At 41.2% G+C, this 16,359-nt stretch overlaps 1 protein-coding gene across 1 annotated transcript; it reads right to left on the reverse strand.

Moving 5' to 3' along the window:
- Positions 1–1,263: 1,263 nt before the first annotated feature.
- On the reverse strand, positions 1,264–12,406 carry LOC115571482 (neoverrucotoxin subunit alpha-like). The gene is made up of 4 exons (XM_030400918.1): positions 12,376–12,406; positions 12,058–12,160; positions 4,243–5,688; positions 1,264–4,121 (listed from the first exon to the last, which is right to left on the reverse strand). Exons 2-4 carry the CDS (start codon positions 12,149–12,151, stop codon positions 3,571–3,573), a joined length of 2,091 nt encoding a protein of 696 aa, XP_030256778.1. The 5' UTR covers positions 12,152–12,160; positions 12,376–12,406; the 3' UTR covers positions 1,264–3,570.
- Positions 12,407–16,359: the final 3,953 nt, after the last annotated feature.

Raw genomic sequence — 16,359 nt, forward strand, 5'->3', positions numbered from 1 at the left:
AACTATGAAATAAGAGGAGCAACCTACACATATTAAATAGCATAAGAATGTAATATACAAAATGTACAAAATGTATAAAAAATGTATAAATAAGCCAGCAGAGTAATTGTAGTGCAAGATAAAATATAAGGTGCGGTGGACAGAGTGTATAAAATTCCACCATCATTCAACTCTTAAATTCTTTAATCACAAATAAACTTCAAAATATCACACAGCAGATAATCTTACAAATCAAAAGGTAAAAGTCAACCCTAAGAACAGAGCCGTTTCTTGCTATATGCGGACTATGCAGGTGCATACCTGTACCTGGCACCTGGCCCGCTGATTCGTCAGATCTGGTCTCTACTGTGCAGCTTTGCTATGGCGACCAGTACTAGGAGGAAAAGGTGAGGTGAGCTGCACTGAGCCGCCGGTACCGGTCATTCACAGCATGGCATCAATACAAACCATTCATCTGGTTCAGATACAAGAAAAGAGAAACGAGATGATAAAGGTAAGGTTTGTTTCATGATGCGCTGTAAATATATGTGTGTGTGTGTGTGTGTGTGTGTGTGTGTGTGTGTGTGTGTGTGTGTGTGTGTGTGTGAGTGTGTGTGTGTGTGTTTGTGTGTGTGTGAGTGTGTGTGAGTGTGTTTGTGTGTGTGTGAGTGTGTTTGTGTGTGGCTTGCAAAAGTATTCACGCCCCTTGAACTTTCCCACATTTGTCACGTTTTAACCAAAAATGTAAATTTATTTTATTGGGATTTTATGTGATAGACCAACACAAAGTGATGCATAATTATGAAGTGTTTCTTTTTTAGAAATGAAAAACAAAAAAGTGTGGTGTGCAGAATTGTTCATCATTCATCATTCATTTCAGGACTTCTTTATGTCAGTGTGTCCAGTTAACAACAGAGTCTGCAGTATAGGTGGTGAGGGATTTACTGTACTCTCAGAATGACTCATTTTAAAAGATCAGACTGGAGGAACTCTCACTCTATAAACTGGGAGCTCTGTTTTTTCTGTTGATTAACTTCTACTCAAATGCATAAACAATTAAAAGAATCTCAAATAAAATGTAACCTTAAGAATCACAACATCAGAACAAACCCAATAAAATAACCAGTCAGATTTAACACATATAACATAAATCTTATTAGCTTTAGCAATTTCAGACATCTTTTTGTATTAAATGAATGTGTCAGCCTTTCACAGAGACTCCAGGATCTCTTTACCTGTGGACGACCAGATCAGACCACCTCAAAAAGAAGCCAAGTCAAGAGCTTTGGTTGGAATGTACATAATACACTCCAGTTTTATTTCAGCTTTTATATATTTTTTGGTTGAAATCACAAACAGTTGAAAGAAAAAGACAAAATCTTACTTTTCTCAGGTCAGCACAAATCAAAGGTCAAAAAACAAAAAGGAAGAAGGTCCAATAATCAGCCCTAACATCACCGGGCTCTCACCTTTTCTACCTTCACACTCATCAACAACCTCAGCACAGCTCATTTCTCTCAACAGACAACATCGTTTGTCAAACAGGATCCAGCATATCTGTATATCAGGAGAGTCTGAGCAGCCTGTACATTTTGGGTGAACAGGCCACAGGAAGGTGTCAGTTGGTGCAGCAGCCGTAGATCAACTTAAAGTCAAACCACAAACTCATCTATCGGCTGGTGGAGGCAGCGGCATCATCAACACGTCCGTTAGACTTCCTGCTGTTCAGGTGTCCGGCAGAGGACAGTCGCTCACAGGACATTTATTTCCATCTGACTTCAAATGAGTTCATTTAAAAGATTCAATAAGACCAATAAGAAAGTTACACAGGAGGCAGGCCAGCGGCCAATTAAATCCTTAATTGAACATAAGATCAAAGTTAAAGTACAGATTTGAGAAAAACAAAGATTCCCCTTTTAGTCTAGAAAGATAATTATCTTTAAAATGCATCATGAAGAAACATGCTAAATGAAACAATCTGCACTTTAGCTACATTGTGTCCCAACTTAACATACATATAAATTCAACAAAACCTCTTAACACGCGTGTTTGACACAACAATCATATATTGATGTAAGCTCTATAAGTATCAGGAATTATAAATTATAGTTATAACCAACAAGTATCTGATATACCAATCAATGAAAGTCTAAACCAAAGCAGTGTGAGAAGATCATTCATAAACTCAACATGGACTAATACATAAAAAATGACATTTTTCAGCTCTATAACATCAGTGTTGTGCTTGAAGTCTTAACAGAGTTTATTTTTTAAATCAGAACATGAATTAATTAGAGTGCTTAATAAGACATTCATTGAACGTTAGGTCAGCTCAGATTCCTCTTTTACTCTGAAAAGACAATTCTTTAAAAAATAATGCACAAAGAAAAAGAAACAAATGTTAATCAAACCATCAGCACTTAAACCATCTTATATCCTAACCTACATTTTACATGAGCTATGAGCTTCTATTTAACAAACTGTGATGACGAACCAGCTGTGTTTCAGTATAAGCTCCGTCTCTTTAAGTGTCAGGAATTATAGAAAGTCATTAAATAAATATGTGAGACACAACAAGCAAATGATTAAAAAACCTGACTGTGAAACACAAAAGTGCGAAGAATCAAAAAGAACTGATGCAAAGAAAATCACACACGTCACACTGTCAGCTGTCCTGTTTCCTCCTGTTTGAATGAGTTCATCTAAATCTGTGTTCAGTAGGTGTTCAGGCTTGTGTTAATATTTAAATGTGAACACGTATCCCTGTTAGAGTTAATATTGATAACATGAAGACAAATAATTTTTTAAAAACATTATTCTGATCCTAATAGTACATTTTCAAAAGTTTGGCAGGTTCAAAGTGATTGTTTTGTTTATCTCTGTCAGAATACAGACAGTTGGTTTCAGCTTCTAACAGGTTTGTCAGCCAATAGAATAACTCTGTTGGAATCACGTGGTATCTGTTTCATCAGCATAGCTACTTTTAGCTAGCTGGATAGCGTTGGCAACATTAGCTACAACAGACTGGCAACCACTTGAGGGGGTAAATCAGGCGCTGGAGGGCGCCGCTCAAGCCCCTCAGGAAGAGCGCCAGGCTTTGAAGATAGTAATCGTAGCGGCCAAACTGTGAAATCACATCATCACTTGATGCACTGCAGCCTAAAAAGACTTTGTTGCATAAGCTAATGAGTAAAAAATTCCCCTGCAGCCTTAAAAGCATTTTCCTGTAGAACACCATTATAAAAGAGACATCTGTAAAACTGTTGACACCCAGAACTGCAAACAGGACAATTATGAATGTTAGATCCATGGTGGTTTTATATTTGTAAAACTTTTGAAACTCGGCTGGACATGTTCAGTGAGCTGCATAACCAGGAAGTAAACTTTTTTGGCATATGCACAAGGCGAGCGATTCTCATTGGGCGCCATCTTTGCATCTGGTATCTGGTTTTATATAAATCTATGGGGCAGATAATTGGAACAACAGCAGTGTTGTGTGGTGAAGGGGGAGATGGAATGACTTGTTTAGTGTCTGAATGTTATCAATAAGACCTTTAACAGACAGAGAATCTAACACGGCTGTCATTGCTCTTAGTCAAATGGACAAATGTGCGCATAATTGCCAGTCCAATAAGCCCACAGGCCTGGATACACAGGCTCAGTGAATCTGGAGTCAAAGGTGTAAAGGTGTTCCAGGGTGTTCGAGGAGACTCTGTAGAAGGACAGAGTTCCACCTTCATGGTCGAGAAACACCCCAACTTTGTTGACACTTTGCGGGGGAATAGGAGCAGCCCACACCTGACCACAATGCCATGCCCTAAGTTCGGATTCATCTGTTTTTTTCCCAAAAGCCCATGATATTGGATTACGTCCAAGCTCAGCATCTAGACCTTTTCCTTTTCGCCCCACTCCCTTGTACGCAGCAAGTATATAAACAGAATCCTTCAAACCATTACTCATCTCTACCTCCCAGTAATGGCGCCCAGTCAACCCCTCTTTGCACAACACCTGAGTAAGACAGTCAAACCTCTCTGGGTGATCAGGATAATACAACCAATCACCACATGTGGCCTTCTTGTTGTCCTCAGATAGATGGAGCCAGCCGTTTGCTGTGTTTGGGTCCAGGGTGAGATCACAGGCGTCTGATGGAGATTCCAAAACAAAATGTGTCATTGATCATTCTGATGGATAAAAACAGATTTCTTAAGCAGTGTAAGTTATGAAGCATATTTATGACTCAGAGAAGCACAGTAAATGACTTACACCAGATCAAATCTCTTTTGTTTGTGATGTTCCTCACAGGAGGGAGGGCGGGCTTTGAGAAATCCTCAGTGAGCAGTTTGGCGTTCCTGTAGTGGTAGATGGTTGCTCCTGAGTATTTCACATTATCAATGGCGGCGATAAGGAAACGGAATCTGCTGCTGTTCTTCAGCGCTTTGGCAAGATGGTGGACACTTTCAGCTTTTTCTCTCATTTTGTGAAGAACATCATCTGAGTAGTACCATGGATCTTCATGGATACACCCTTTTTCAAACGTTTTCACGTAGTGGTCCATCTCATCCAGGCAGGGGTCAGCACTCTGCAGGGAGGTGAAGACGAAGCACAGAGCATCATCAACACCTGCAGCAAGAACCTCTCTGTCCAGCTCTGACTGATTATGGACGATCTTTGTTCCCTCCATCATTTCCACACAGGACCTGATGACGTTGATTTCTCTCTCTTTATGATCCAGCCACTCGTCTAGTTTTTCATGACTGAATGGTGACTTGTTTCTGTCATCAAGGAGTTTTTCTACTGAGCACTCGTCTTCTTTACCTTCACGGATGAGAGGAAATTTATCCCTCATGGTTTTCCGAAGCTTAGATGCATAACCATCACACTGTGTTTTAAAACCTTTCAACTCTTCTTGGATCTGTGGAAAATTCTCTACCACTGTGTCGTCCAGAGAATCGTTGCATCTAGTTCTCATTTCCCATAAATCATCGAGAGCATTCTGCGCCTTCCACACTAATCCAGCGCTGATCTCTCTCTTCAGCTCAGCTGCAGACGTGTCAAAGACCTTCAGAGGCATCATCCAGACTTTCACTGGAACACTCTTCTCTCCATTTTCTCCCAGCAGCTTTGGAAGCTTTGCATAGGTCTTCTCTGCATCTTCAAACGTTGCAGGGTTTCTTTCAAGAATGAAGTCTCCGTAGAATTTGCATGACAATTTATCGGTCAGTTCTTTTTCTTCCTCAGTCAGCTTGATGCCAAAGTTACCCTCAAAATTAAACATGGGGATCTTCTTGATCACAGCCTCCATGTGGCCCTGGATGCTTTGAACGCTGCTGGCTTCTAACTTCTCACTGTCAAACACAAAGAAAGCATCTGCCCCATAAAGGATTCCTGTGACTACATGTGTTGCCGTGGTCTTCTCGATGACATCTTTCTTTTGGTTGATCATGATTTCAAGTTGCGTCATTGACAACTGATTGAAGTGTGTGGTAGCGTTGTACCGACACGTCACTCTGCTCTGATTCTTGAATTTCTTCTTATCATTCAGATACTTGGCAGATCCTCCAACTTCAATCAGCCCACACAGGAAACTGACCTTCAGAGAAGCTCCAATATCCAGCAGAGAGGACTTGGATTCAATGGAGTCAGATGATGAGACTTCATAGTTACTGTAAGGCTGAGGGTTATTAGTTATCTGTCCTTGGAGAGTTAATCCTACAGAAAAAAGAAAACATCAGTAATCTGTTAGAGCATGTTTAACCGGATGGTTTATATTGTGTATGCATTTCAGTTCTCTGGTGTCCCTCAGTCTGTTCATTTTGCAGCAGGTATGGCGATCGCGGCAGGTGTATGACACGGCCCTTACCGGCACCTGTAGTGCAGCCGCGTCCTCACCCGCTAATGCGGGGCGGTTCATATACCCCCCCCCCAGTCGTTAGTATTTCTCTTTCCTCTGCTGAAGCGAGTGTGGCCGGCTCGCAGCTCCGCCACGCTGTAGTGTCCAGATGTGTATGTGCAGTGTGCGTTCTGCAGGCATGTAGCGCAGTCTCGTGATGTGAAGATGTAATACGATGCTGTGCTGACGGTCCTCTGTTGTAGGTTGGCGTGTTGGGACGAGGTGGTGTGTATGTGTGTCCCCGTCTGGTTAGCTGTTGCTGCCGCTGTAGCCGCTAGCAGCTACAAGCTCCAATGTGTGTGTGACACAGGTAACTAATGCTATAAGCTAAATGCTATTGTGTCTGCCAGTGTGGTTAGGTGTTGTCACTAACAGTTGACTTTGTTTCCTTTTAAAAGCTTGTCTGGTGTGAGGCTGCTGTTTGCCCTGCCTTGCCTCTAACCTCTTTTCTTTCTTTTTTTTGCCTTGCCTTGCTAGTTAGCCTGCAGGAAACAGTTGCTCTGTCGTCGTATAGACATTCTCTTAAAAAGTGTAGTTGAGTTCACATGTGCTCCGCCCCAATCAGATTGCGAGACGTTAGTGGGGGTGGGAGGGGTTACTGCAGCAGCTATAGTGGAGGACCTGCCACATTTATACCTCTTGTATGGTTTCTCTTCTTCCGTTTTGAGTTGCAGTGATTTGTAAATTTTGTTTTGTTTCTTTTTTTGAATCATTTGAGTGCAGTGACCTCTGCCGGAGCTCGCCGTGGTGGTCTGCCTTTCACTTCCTGACTGAACCACTGATTTGGTGTAGGTGGAACATCACTTGTGTTAGAGATTAAAGAAAATAACTATATAAATGTTTTAGAGACATAACTTGATAAATGAAATTGTTTTATTGTGAGTAATAAAGCTTGTTAAATTATTTTACATCGTGCCTGTATTCATTTGTGTACGAACCTGTGTATGGGTGGTTTTTGGGAAACCTCAGAGAAATTAAAGTTAAAGGAGTATACTCTTTAAGTCCTAAGGTGGCGTTGTTGGTGTTATATCGATTCTCTAGATCTGCCACTCGCAGTTCAACTGGTATCGCCACACAGAATTATAATCCAAAAATGACAAAATGCTAAAAATCATTTGGATTTCTGAAGCTTCATCATGAAGGTATTTTTGGACCAGAACAACAGAGAATCTGTGACAGTAGAACTGATAGTTTTGCAGATAGCCGCTGGTCTATCAGTGAAGCGTAAGTGACAGACAAAAATGCTTTCAACACAATCACATCAAAAAATATGAAGTCAAGGACAACATACAAGTTTGAATGTTTTTTTCTTGAAGCTTTTTTCACACAAATAAGTTGATAACTGCTTGTATCTGCTGCTACGAGTCTCAAATACTGGCACATATTACACTGATAGATGATGTACGTCTGCTGGACAAAAAGAGGAGGCAATGCTGTTGGTTGCTGAATTGTTTTGCAGTTATACATCATTCATTCATTCATTGCCAAAGACAATTCATGGCTACTTTTATTTTACCATAAAAGCAAAGCAGAAGGACCTCAAGTAAAAAAACCATATTGTAAAGAAATAATAAATGCTGTACACATCACATTTATTATTAAAGGACATTGTTCAAGTCGTCTTTTACTTAGCTTTACCTTTTTAAGTATAATGTCTAAAAATTGCAGTTTAATTTTGCTATCAGCAGATCCTGAGGCAGGCGACAGCTTTCATCGCAGATCAACCCAACCTACCTCCAAACCTAATGTCTCCTGACTCGGCAGACTGTGGAGAGTATCAACGAAGAGTGGATAGAGCAGTTATTATTGTTATTAGGGCCCGAGCAGGTAAGAAATGGTGAAATTGGAAAAATGATTCTTATTCTTCTTCTGCGCTTTAACTGCAGTTTTGGAAGCCTGAACATACCCAAAAACTCACCAAATTTGGAATTTATGTCACATCTGGCGAAAAATTTGATAATTTAATGTCGTTGGGCGAGGTTGTGATCAGCGGGCCCTGTAGCGCCCCCTAATGTTCAGCCCCACCTCCCACAAGTGCGTAGAAGAACGAAATTCAATACGCAGATTCCTCATGACCAGACGTACAAAAAACCCTCACCGATACCGTCACTCCAACAGGAAGTCAGCCATTTTGATGTGTGGCGGCATTTTTGTCCAATTCATGCCTACTTAGAAAACTATATTGTCCTAGAGCTTAAACACCACAGTCTTCAAATTAACTCAGTTATCTTCTTCATTTGTTTCTCCCCGAACAAATTTCAGCATCAATCTTTAGTCGGCCATTTTGATTTTGGCCGCCATTTTGAAATATTGCCAATCTTCGGACTTAAATGATCTCCTCCTACAAACGTAACACCACCGACTTCACAGTCACTCAGTATCATCCGTTGACCTTGAAGATGAAAAGTTATTAAAATCTTTATCCTACGTCATACCTTATGGCTGCAGTCGAGCGGTCAATTCAAATCCTTCGCCGTAAAGCATCATGTCCTCGTAACTTCTTCATAAAATGTCCTATCTCGACCAAATCTCTCACGAATGCATAGGGAGTCGCCCTGATGAGATCTGTGTGGTCATGGGGCGTTGTTGTGACGTGTGGGCTCTGTAGCACCCCTATTGTGATGCCCGCCTCCTACATGCACATAAAAGGACGAAATTTGGTACGCACATTCATCATGACCAGACGCACAAAAAACCCATTTGGACCCATACTCTCAGGTCCAAAAGGAAGTCAGCCATTTTGATGTGTGGCGGCGTTTTTGACAAATTCTTGCCTACTTTGAAAACTATCTTGTACTAGAGCTTAAACACCACAGTCTTCACATGAACTCAATTATCTTCTTCATGCCTTGAAGAACAAAAGTTATGGAAATTATTCAGCTGTGTCAAACCTGGTGGGTGTGACGGCGGACACCATTTTTTCCCTTTGCTGTCAAGCATCAACTCCTTATAACTTCAACATACAATGCCCCATCTCCATAGATTTCCTCATAAATGTAGACAGTCTCGCCCTGAATACATCTACACTCCATTCACAGTCGGACATTTTGAATTTGGCGGCCATTATGAAATATTGCTGTACATCATGCTTTCACTTCTTTCTCCTACAGACTGGACACCACAGACTTCACAGTCAGTCAGTATACTCCTTGGACCATGCCAAAGACACGCTAGGAAAATGTTCATCCTACGTCATACCTGCTGGCAGTGGCGGTGCCCGCCATTAAAATCCTTTGTCATGAAGCATCAAGTCCTGATAGCTTCTTCATACTATTTCAAATCTCAGCCAAATCTCTCAGGAATCTAGAGGGAGTTGCCGTGAATAGATCTGTGCATCAATACTGTGTCATATTCATAGCGCCACCCACTGGACACAGGAAGTCAGACAAACATCATCCGATTGACATGACGTTCACTGCTTGTTTTCTCCCCGTCATGACATGCCTGTAACAGGTGAGCCCGCAGTCCGACAACGCTGCAGCCCGACACGCGTGGACTGCGAGGGCCCGTTCATTACTGCTTGCAGTTTTAATTAGTTATTATTGTTTTTGTAGTGATGACTTTTTTGTCCCAAATGATCGCATTTTCATCGCAAACTCACCAAACTTGGAATATATGTCACACCTGGCGATTATTTTTATAATCTATTGTCATTGGGAATTTCCACCACTAGGTGGCGCTATAATAAAGGAAAGTGCATTTTTGCTTATAAGTGCCGTATAATTTATCGCAAAACCTTATATCCATGCGCTCGCTGAATTGTGCTGAATCTTGTGATATAGGCCCCGCCCATTTCTGGATGTTTTGTTTTTTGCTAATTGGCAAAATGTCGCAAACCTACTTTTTCTAACTCCTCCTTGGCAGTTTCACTAAACTTTGCACACAGCATCTGTGGACCCTCCTGACGATAAGTTTTTAAAGGATTTTGATATTCCAAAGAATACACAATTTATTAAATGACAACTTCCTGCAGATTTCATTACAAACAGGAAGTGTTGCATATCTCCACATTGGTGTGTCTGAATGACATGAAATTCAGGTGACTACTTCCCCATGAGCCCCTGAGGCTCTGTGGAAAATGTTGGTTGGTTGGGCCACAAGGTGGCCCTCTTTAAATTGAAGTATTTTATATCTCCACATCTGTGAGTCAGATTAACACGAAACCTGGTACAATTATTGCCAATGCCCTCCTGACGATAGCTGACCAAAGGTGTTACCATCGGACTCTATAGCGCCCCCTGGAATATTTAAAATCCAAGCCCACCTCCTACATGCACATACATGAACGACATTCGGTATGCATATGTATCATGACCAGACGCACAAAAAACATCCACCATACCAAACTGTCACTCCAACAGGAAGTCGGCCATTTTGATTCAAAGTTCCCATACCATCCCCATTTTGATTCATTTCCATGCCTCGTACTTCAACAAACTCCTCCTACAGATTGAACACCACAGACTTCCAATTCATCAGTATCATTCTCAAACCTTGAAGAAGAAAAGTTATCAAAAGCTTTTGCCGACATCTAACATGGTGGGTGTCATGGTGCGATCCATGTTCATGCTTCGCCTTCATTTTCATGCCCAAGTCCTTATAACTTCAACATACAATTTCCCATGTACACCAAAGATATCACACATGTATACGATGTTGCCCTGAATACCTCCATGCATGAATATTGTGTCATATCCACAGCACCACCTACTGGACAAAGGAATTCAGACAAACATCATCCTATTTACATGACATTTATAGGGTTTTTCTCCATATCATACACGACAAGATGACATGCAACTAAAAGGTGAACGCACCCTCCGACAGCGCCGCTGTCCGATGCGCGTGGACTGTGGATCAATAATCAAAACACAACTGACCACAAATTAGTTTGAGGGATTTTTTTTTACCTGTAGTCCATTTTCTATTTATGTAATTGCAGGGAGTTCTTCTGACTTCAGCGTACATTATTTAATACCGGCAGGAGCAGGCCACAAAATCATAAAGGAACAAATTCCTTATTCCTGTCTGGACCAAACTTCACATGTTTGATAACAGTCCAGCCCTGAAAACATAGACCAACATACAGTCATAGTCACAGCCCACATGTTGGACACAGGAAATGACATTTAATCCCTTCCTGCACTGTTCGAAACAGGTACAGTTAAGAGATGCGTACCCAATAATCGAGCAATGGGGCCGGGTAGGAGGCAGTCCACACGCGTTGTTGTGTGGACTGCGAGGGCTTGTTCATCGCTGCTTGCAGCTTTAATTATTATTATTATTATTATTACTATTATTATTATTGTTGTTGTTATTATTATACTTTTATATGTATTATATCCATATCTCACTTATTAAAGCTGTTATTACCGTTGAGGCTGCAGAACCCCGTCCCCGTCTCTCCCATGGTTTCTCCCCCCTCCCTCCCTGCCTCACCTCTCTCTCTCTGCACTCAGACTCACAGCTGTAATCACACCTCAGGCGTCACTACGTGACATTACAGCTCTCTCTCACTTTGAGCCTCAAATTTTAAATCAAGCATAGTGTTGCTCAGCCCCACTCTCATGCAAACCAGGCTTCCATCCAGAGAGCAGGAGAGCAGAGAGCATGAGTGTTAGGGCAGCACACACATTAATGATTACAACAAAATCATGTCCTCACTTCTCTAATCTCCCTCTCTGGTGTCTTCAGAACCAAAATACCTGTTGTCACTATTTTAGAACCAGCCCCCATTCAGAGTTTGGATTCACAGAGCAACACTGGTGACATGAAACAACAACAAGAAATGTTGGAACTTTACCATCTACCACATATTTCAAAAAGACAGACAAAATACACCTTCTCAACCCTTATACTTGCACTCATTGATTGTTCGTGTATTGTTTAACTATTGTTTACACTATCTGTATTGTTTGTTTGTTTGTTTACTTGTCTGTATCTGTCTAGCCCATGCTAATGTCCTATAAATGTGTTTGTGTCTGTGTGTGACATGACTGTGGTTATGTTCCATGTTTTACAGAACAGGAACCTGCTGAAAACAGACAAACAGTGGTCAGCATTTTCTCATTCTTTCTGTCATGTATATGAATGTAGGTTTGGTTAAAATAGTTTCACCAGTTAATGAAATGACTTCAAAGAGAGGTAGAATGAAATATATTATTAATATGAGTTTAGTAAAGACTTACCTGGGAGCAGTTTATCTTCCCGAGCATCATAGAGCATTCCCAGGGTGAAAGGTCGACCCAGGGCAGCAACTTCAAGGGGATCTGAGCTGTCCATTTCTTCAAGCTGTAGAGAAAAGTCAGGTTAGTGAGCACGTTGCCTTCTGTACTGCAGTTACACTGTTTATAACAGGAGGAGTCAGCCTACAAGTCTACATGTAAATGCAGTTATTCCCCTGTATCAGCATCAAACACTAGTTTTATGCTGATACTGTTACACTGTACTGAAAAAGTCTAAACACACTTTAAAAAGGTTTTTGTCTCCGCCCAGTTTGTCCTCACCTGGTGAAAGGTGTGTAGGTCAGCTGAGTTGTGAGAGTCTTCTTGGCTTCTGACTGGAGCTTCCAGAGTGATCAGTGATGCTGCAGGATTCATTATATCCTGTCAGATACTGACTTCTCCCACGACATGCTTCCTGCCACAACATGTAGTCTTTCCACAGAAATGATGAACTGTGAAGATAAAGACCTTCCAGTGACTGCAGCATTTCTGTGGAATGAAAACTTGAACAGGCTCCAGTGTTTTGATAGATTTCTGATTAACTAATACAAAGACGGCTTCTTGCTGAGAGTTCAGTCTGACATGTAAAACATCTAGAGCTGGAGCAGACACACAGGGGAGGAGTGTACCTTCTGTGATGCACATCACTTGAGAAAAATATGTCCCATTGACCAGGAATTCAGAATCTCTGACAGGCTGCTTGTTAAATTTAATCTCAGCTGTCTTTGGATTGATGGTCAGCCAGTTGTCAGGGTCTAAGCCCTTGTGTCAGTAGTTATCACTGAAAGTAAGACAATTAAGATGAGAATTTATCTTTATCTACAGAGGCTTTCGTGTGTGTGTGTGTGTGTGTGTGTGTGTGTGTGTGTGTGTGTGTGTGTGTGTGTGTGTGTGTGTCAGTTGACCGATGTCGTCCCCACCTGAGAACGAAAACGTTTTTTTGACTTTGAGGACAAAACCTGGTCCCTCAGGCTGATCCTTGACTTTGATTTTGATTGAATTGACGTTTTTACTTTGGTCCCACTTTGCCCTGATGATCCTCTGGGCAAACCTCTAGCACCAGTGGTGACACCATCTCTGTCTCCTTAATCCTGTGTTGATGTTCATTTTTACTCCACACCTGGGTTGTTTGAGTCGAATTATCATTTGTATACCTTTTCTCCATATGGGCCAAAATGACACATGTAGTTGACCCTATGACTTGCCATCTGAGGCCTTTTATGTCTTACAGAGACCCCTAAAAGTGTTTCAAATCTTAGAGAAGAAGAAAAGTAGGCACCTTTTATTTTATTGTCTGTAAATGAATTAATACTGATCGATGTGATGTCTAATGTGAGAGTCTCTGAGGAGGCCACATGCATCTCCCAGTGTCATGGTGTGAAAGTTATTATTTCATATAAACTGTAACTAGTTGGACACTGAGCATTCAGGTCAGGAGTCAGTCATTAATTACACCTGTGGATCACCCACTGCACACTACATGTATGTCAGGAACCCACAAACCCTGTTCCTGTCCTGCTTGTCGGTAGGAACCTAAAGAAGAAGGAAAGTTCATCATGTCAACAAATCTTGTGTTGGTGCCGGGTTGTGGTGACAGACACATTGAAGTCTACGGGAGATGCACGGACAAATACAGCCAACATAAGTACATTATATGACTTCTGATCAAACTTCAGAGAGTAATGGCTGATTTTTTCCACAAATGACTGACGGGGCTAAACATACTGTGACCAATCAGGTCGGGTCTGACCAAATACCAGAGATGTGGACTGGAGTCATCGACTGGAGTCACTGTTTGATGATTTAGCAGAAAATAAATTACTGAGACGTGACTTGGATGTTGAAAACTTGTATTGAAGCTTATACGGCGAAGTTTCAGGAGCAGGACCACACCTCAACAGCGCCAACTTCCGATATTCCTATAAATAACCACCTGACCCTCTCCTCGTCTTCGCTCTCGTATTCTGCGCCCCTCCCCCCCACCCAATTTCTCTCTCCGTTTCTTCTTTTCTTTCCACTCCTTCGTAGGACCATGAGGGGGTCCGTCGCTGCCCGGCGGATTCTCTACAGAGCTTCCCCACAACGCAGTCCAAGAGCTCGAAGAACCAAGATCTTCAACATTTGGTTTTCTCTGTCTTTCATAATAAATCATTTAAACGTATCTTGTTGCTGAAGGTGTGGTCCTTGCTAGTGAAACTTGACTTGAGATTGAGGATCATCTCAATTTGTGTAAGGAGCAATGACGCAATCCTTAAAATGTACTCAAACAAGATTAACAAAAAACTGCATTAAAAAATATGACTTAAAGCAAAAAGTTGAAGATTGAACGACCTTTTTTTAAAATTCTTATGAACCACTCTTCAACAATACAGTTAAGCCAAACCATGTTTCATCATTGTATTTGGCCAGTGTAATTTATTTCCGAAAAGTCAAACTATAAAATGTTCCTTATTTTAACTGAGAACTTTCAGCAGCAGGGCGAAAGGTGGTTCTATTCAATGTTCTTGAGGGGAAACGTTAGCACGCACACACACACACACACAGCTTCAACACGTTACGTACACTGTGTTTTACTCTGCAGAGTGACTCACCCTGTATATGGTGCTGATGTTGTCACATGTAAGGAATTCATTCTTTAAATGAACAGAGCAACACCAGAGTGATTGATGATCCCTTGAGTGCTCTTGAAAACATGCTTTTAACTGATCAGTTGTGTCTGAAATTGTTATAATTTCATTGCTTAGTTTGTTCCATATGTCATCATTCAGCCATGACGATGAGGCAGACTGTCTTCTTCAGGACCGGCTTCATGGTGGTCGTGGCAGTTGATCTATGTAAGAAAGGGGGTTTTGTCCAGGAACAGATCCAAAACAGATTATTTTATCTGCTTGTTAATGAAAGTCTTATTATATCACTTTGTCTTTTATCTATTTCAGGAAACATCCTGGTCTGAAACTATCAACTCTCTTAAAGCTCCAGTGTGTAATATTTGGAGTACGTAGTGACATCTAGCATCGAGGTTCTAGATTGAATTAGATTTTCTGAGGATGTTGGAGAAGCTCCAGGATCTACGGTGGCCCCTTCAGGGACAGGAAACTAATTACTAAAGTCTGTGTTTTGGTCAAATATTACACTGATGAACATGAAACATCTACGAACATAAACTTACTAAATTTCAGTTCAACACTTCTTCTACTTCCTCCTGTCTCTCCTCTCCTTCTTGTTCTCCGTTGTCAGTCTTCTGGCTCTGCCGGCTTCAGCAGTCCTGTAGACGTTACAGAGTATCCTGAAGTTCATGATGACGATCCTCAGCCTGCAGAGGAGGAAGAGCAGAGGGCTTAATATGGTAACCACTGAGTTATAGTACATGTACATATTATCTAATAAACTTTTAATATTTTAGGAATTTGCTGTAAAACTGGTTTTCACGTAATAACAACCACCTCAATTATTCTTAAACATCCTGCATGAGGAGACGAGAGGAGGAAGTTGTGGACTAGTTGGCAGAACCTTGAGAGCATTGTGTTCACCAGTCCTACAATCTTTTTATTCAATAACAGGAATGTGAAAACATTGTAAATCTGCATGTGTATCAGAATACACACATGATGCAAATGCGGATCTGCAAAATCTCTTACTGTGACAGGTGCAGGATCTGTCTGTTGTTTAATCAGAGACTTATTAAAAAGCTGCTAACTATTCTAGTATTTGTTCCCAGAAATGCTGTTTTCATTAGAACAACTTCATACTCATATTTCCCAGCAGTGTGAGATTCAAGGTAACAATTAACCTTCTGAAGAAGACATGAAGAAATGAACTCACAGTCTACACGATCACTGTAATAAACAGAAACACATCTTTTTTTTCATTTTTTTAAACTTCCTTGAATGAGTAAAGTTCTTTCAGTTGAAATACACGATGACAAATGATAGATGATCTGATTTAGTTGTCTGTCAACAACTATTAAAAACACAGAAAAACAAAACAGCTCCAGTTCCACAGAATTGGCGTGGACGTTTTAGTGATGGATGCTGATAAGTGTCGTATTATTTCTGTGGAAACACGTCTGCTTTTTACTGATTAGCATCTTGACAGATGGCAGGAATCAGGATCAGACATGCAGCAAAGGGCTCCAGGCAGGAACTGGAACCCTGGTGCTGGTTCAGCGAGGACAGAGTCTCTGTACACGGGACGCGAGCTATAACAACTGAGCTAATGGACGCCTGAGTTCAGCCGTGATTTGATGCTGAAATAAACCCTCTTTGC

Source organism: Sparus aurata, chromosome 20, assembly GCF_900880675.1.
Source record: "Sparus aurata chromosome 20, fSpaAur1.1, whole genome shotgun sequence".
NCBI lineage: Eukaryota > Metazoa > Chordata > Actinopteri > Spariformes > Sparidae > Sparus > Sparus aurata.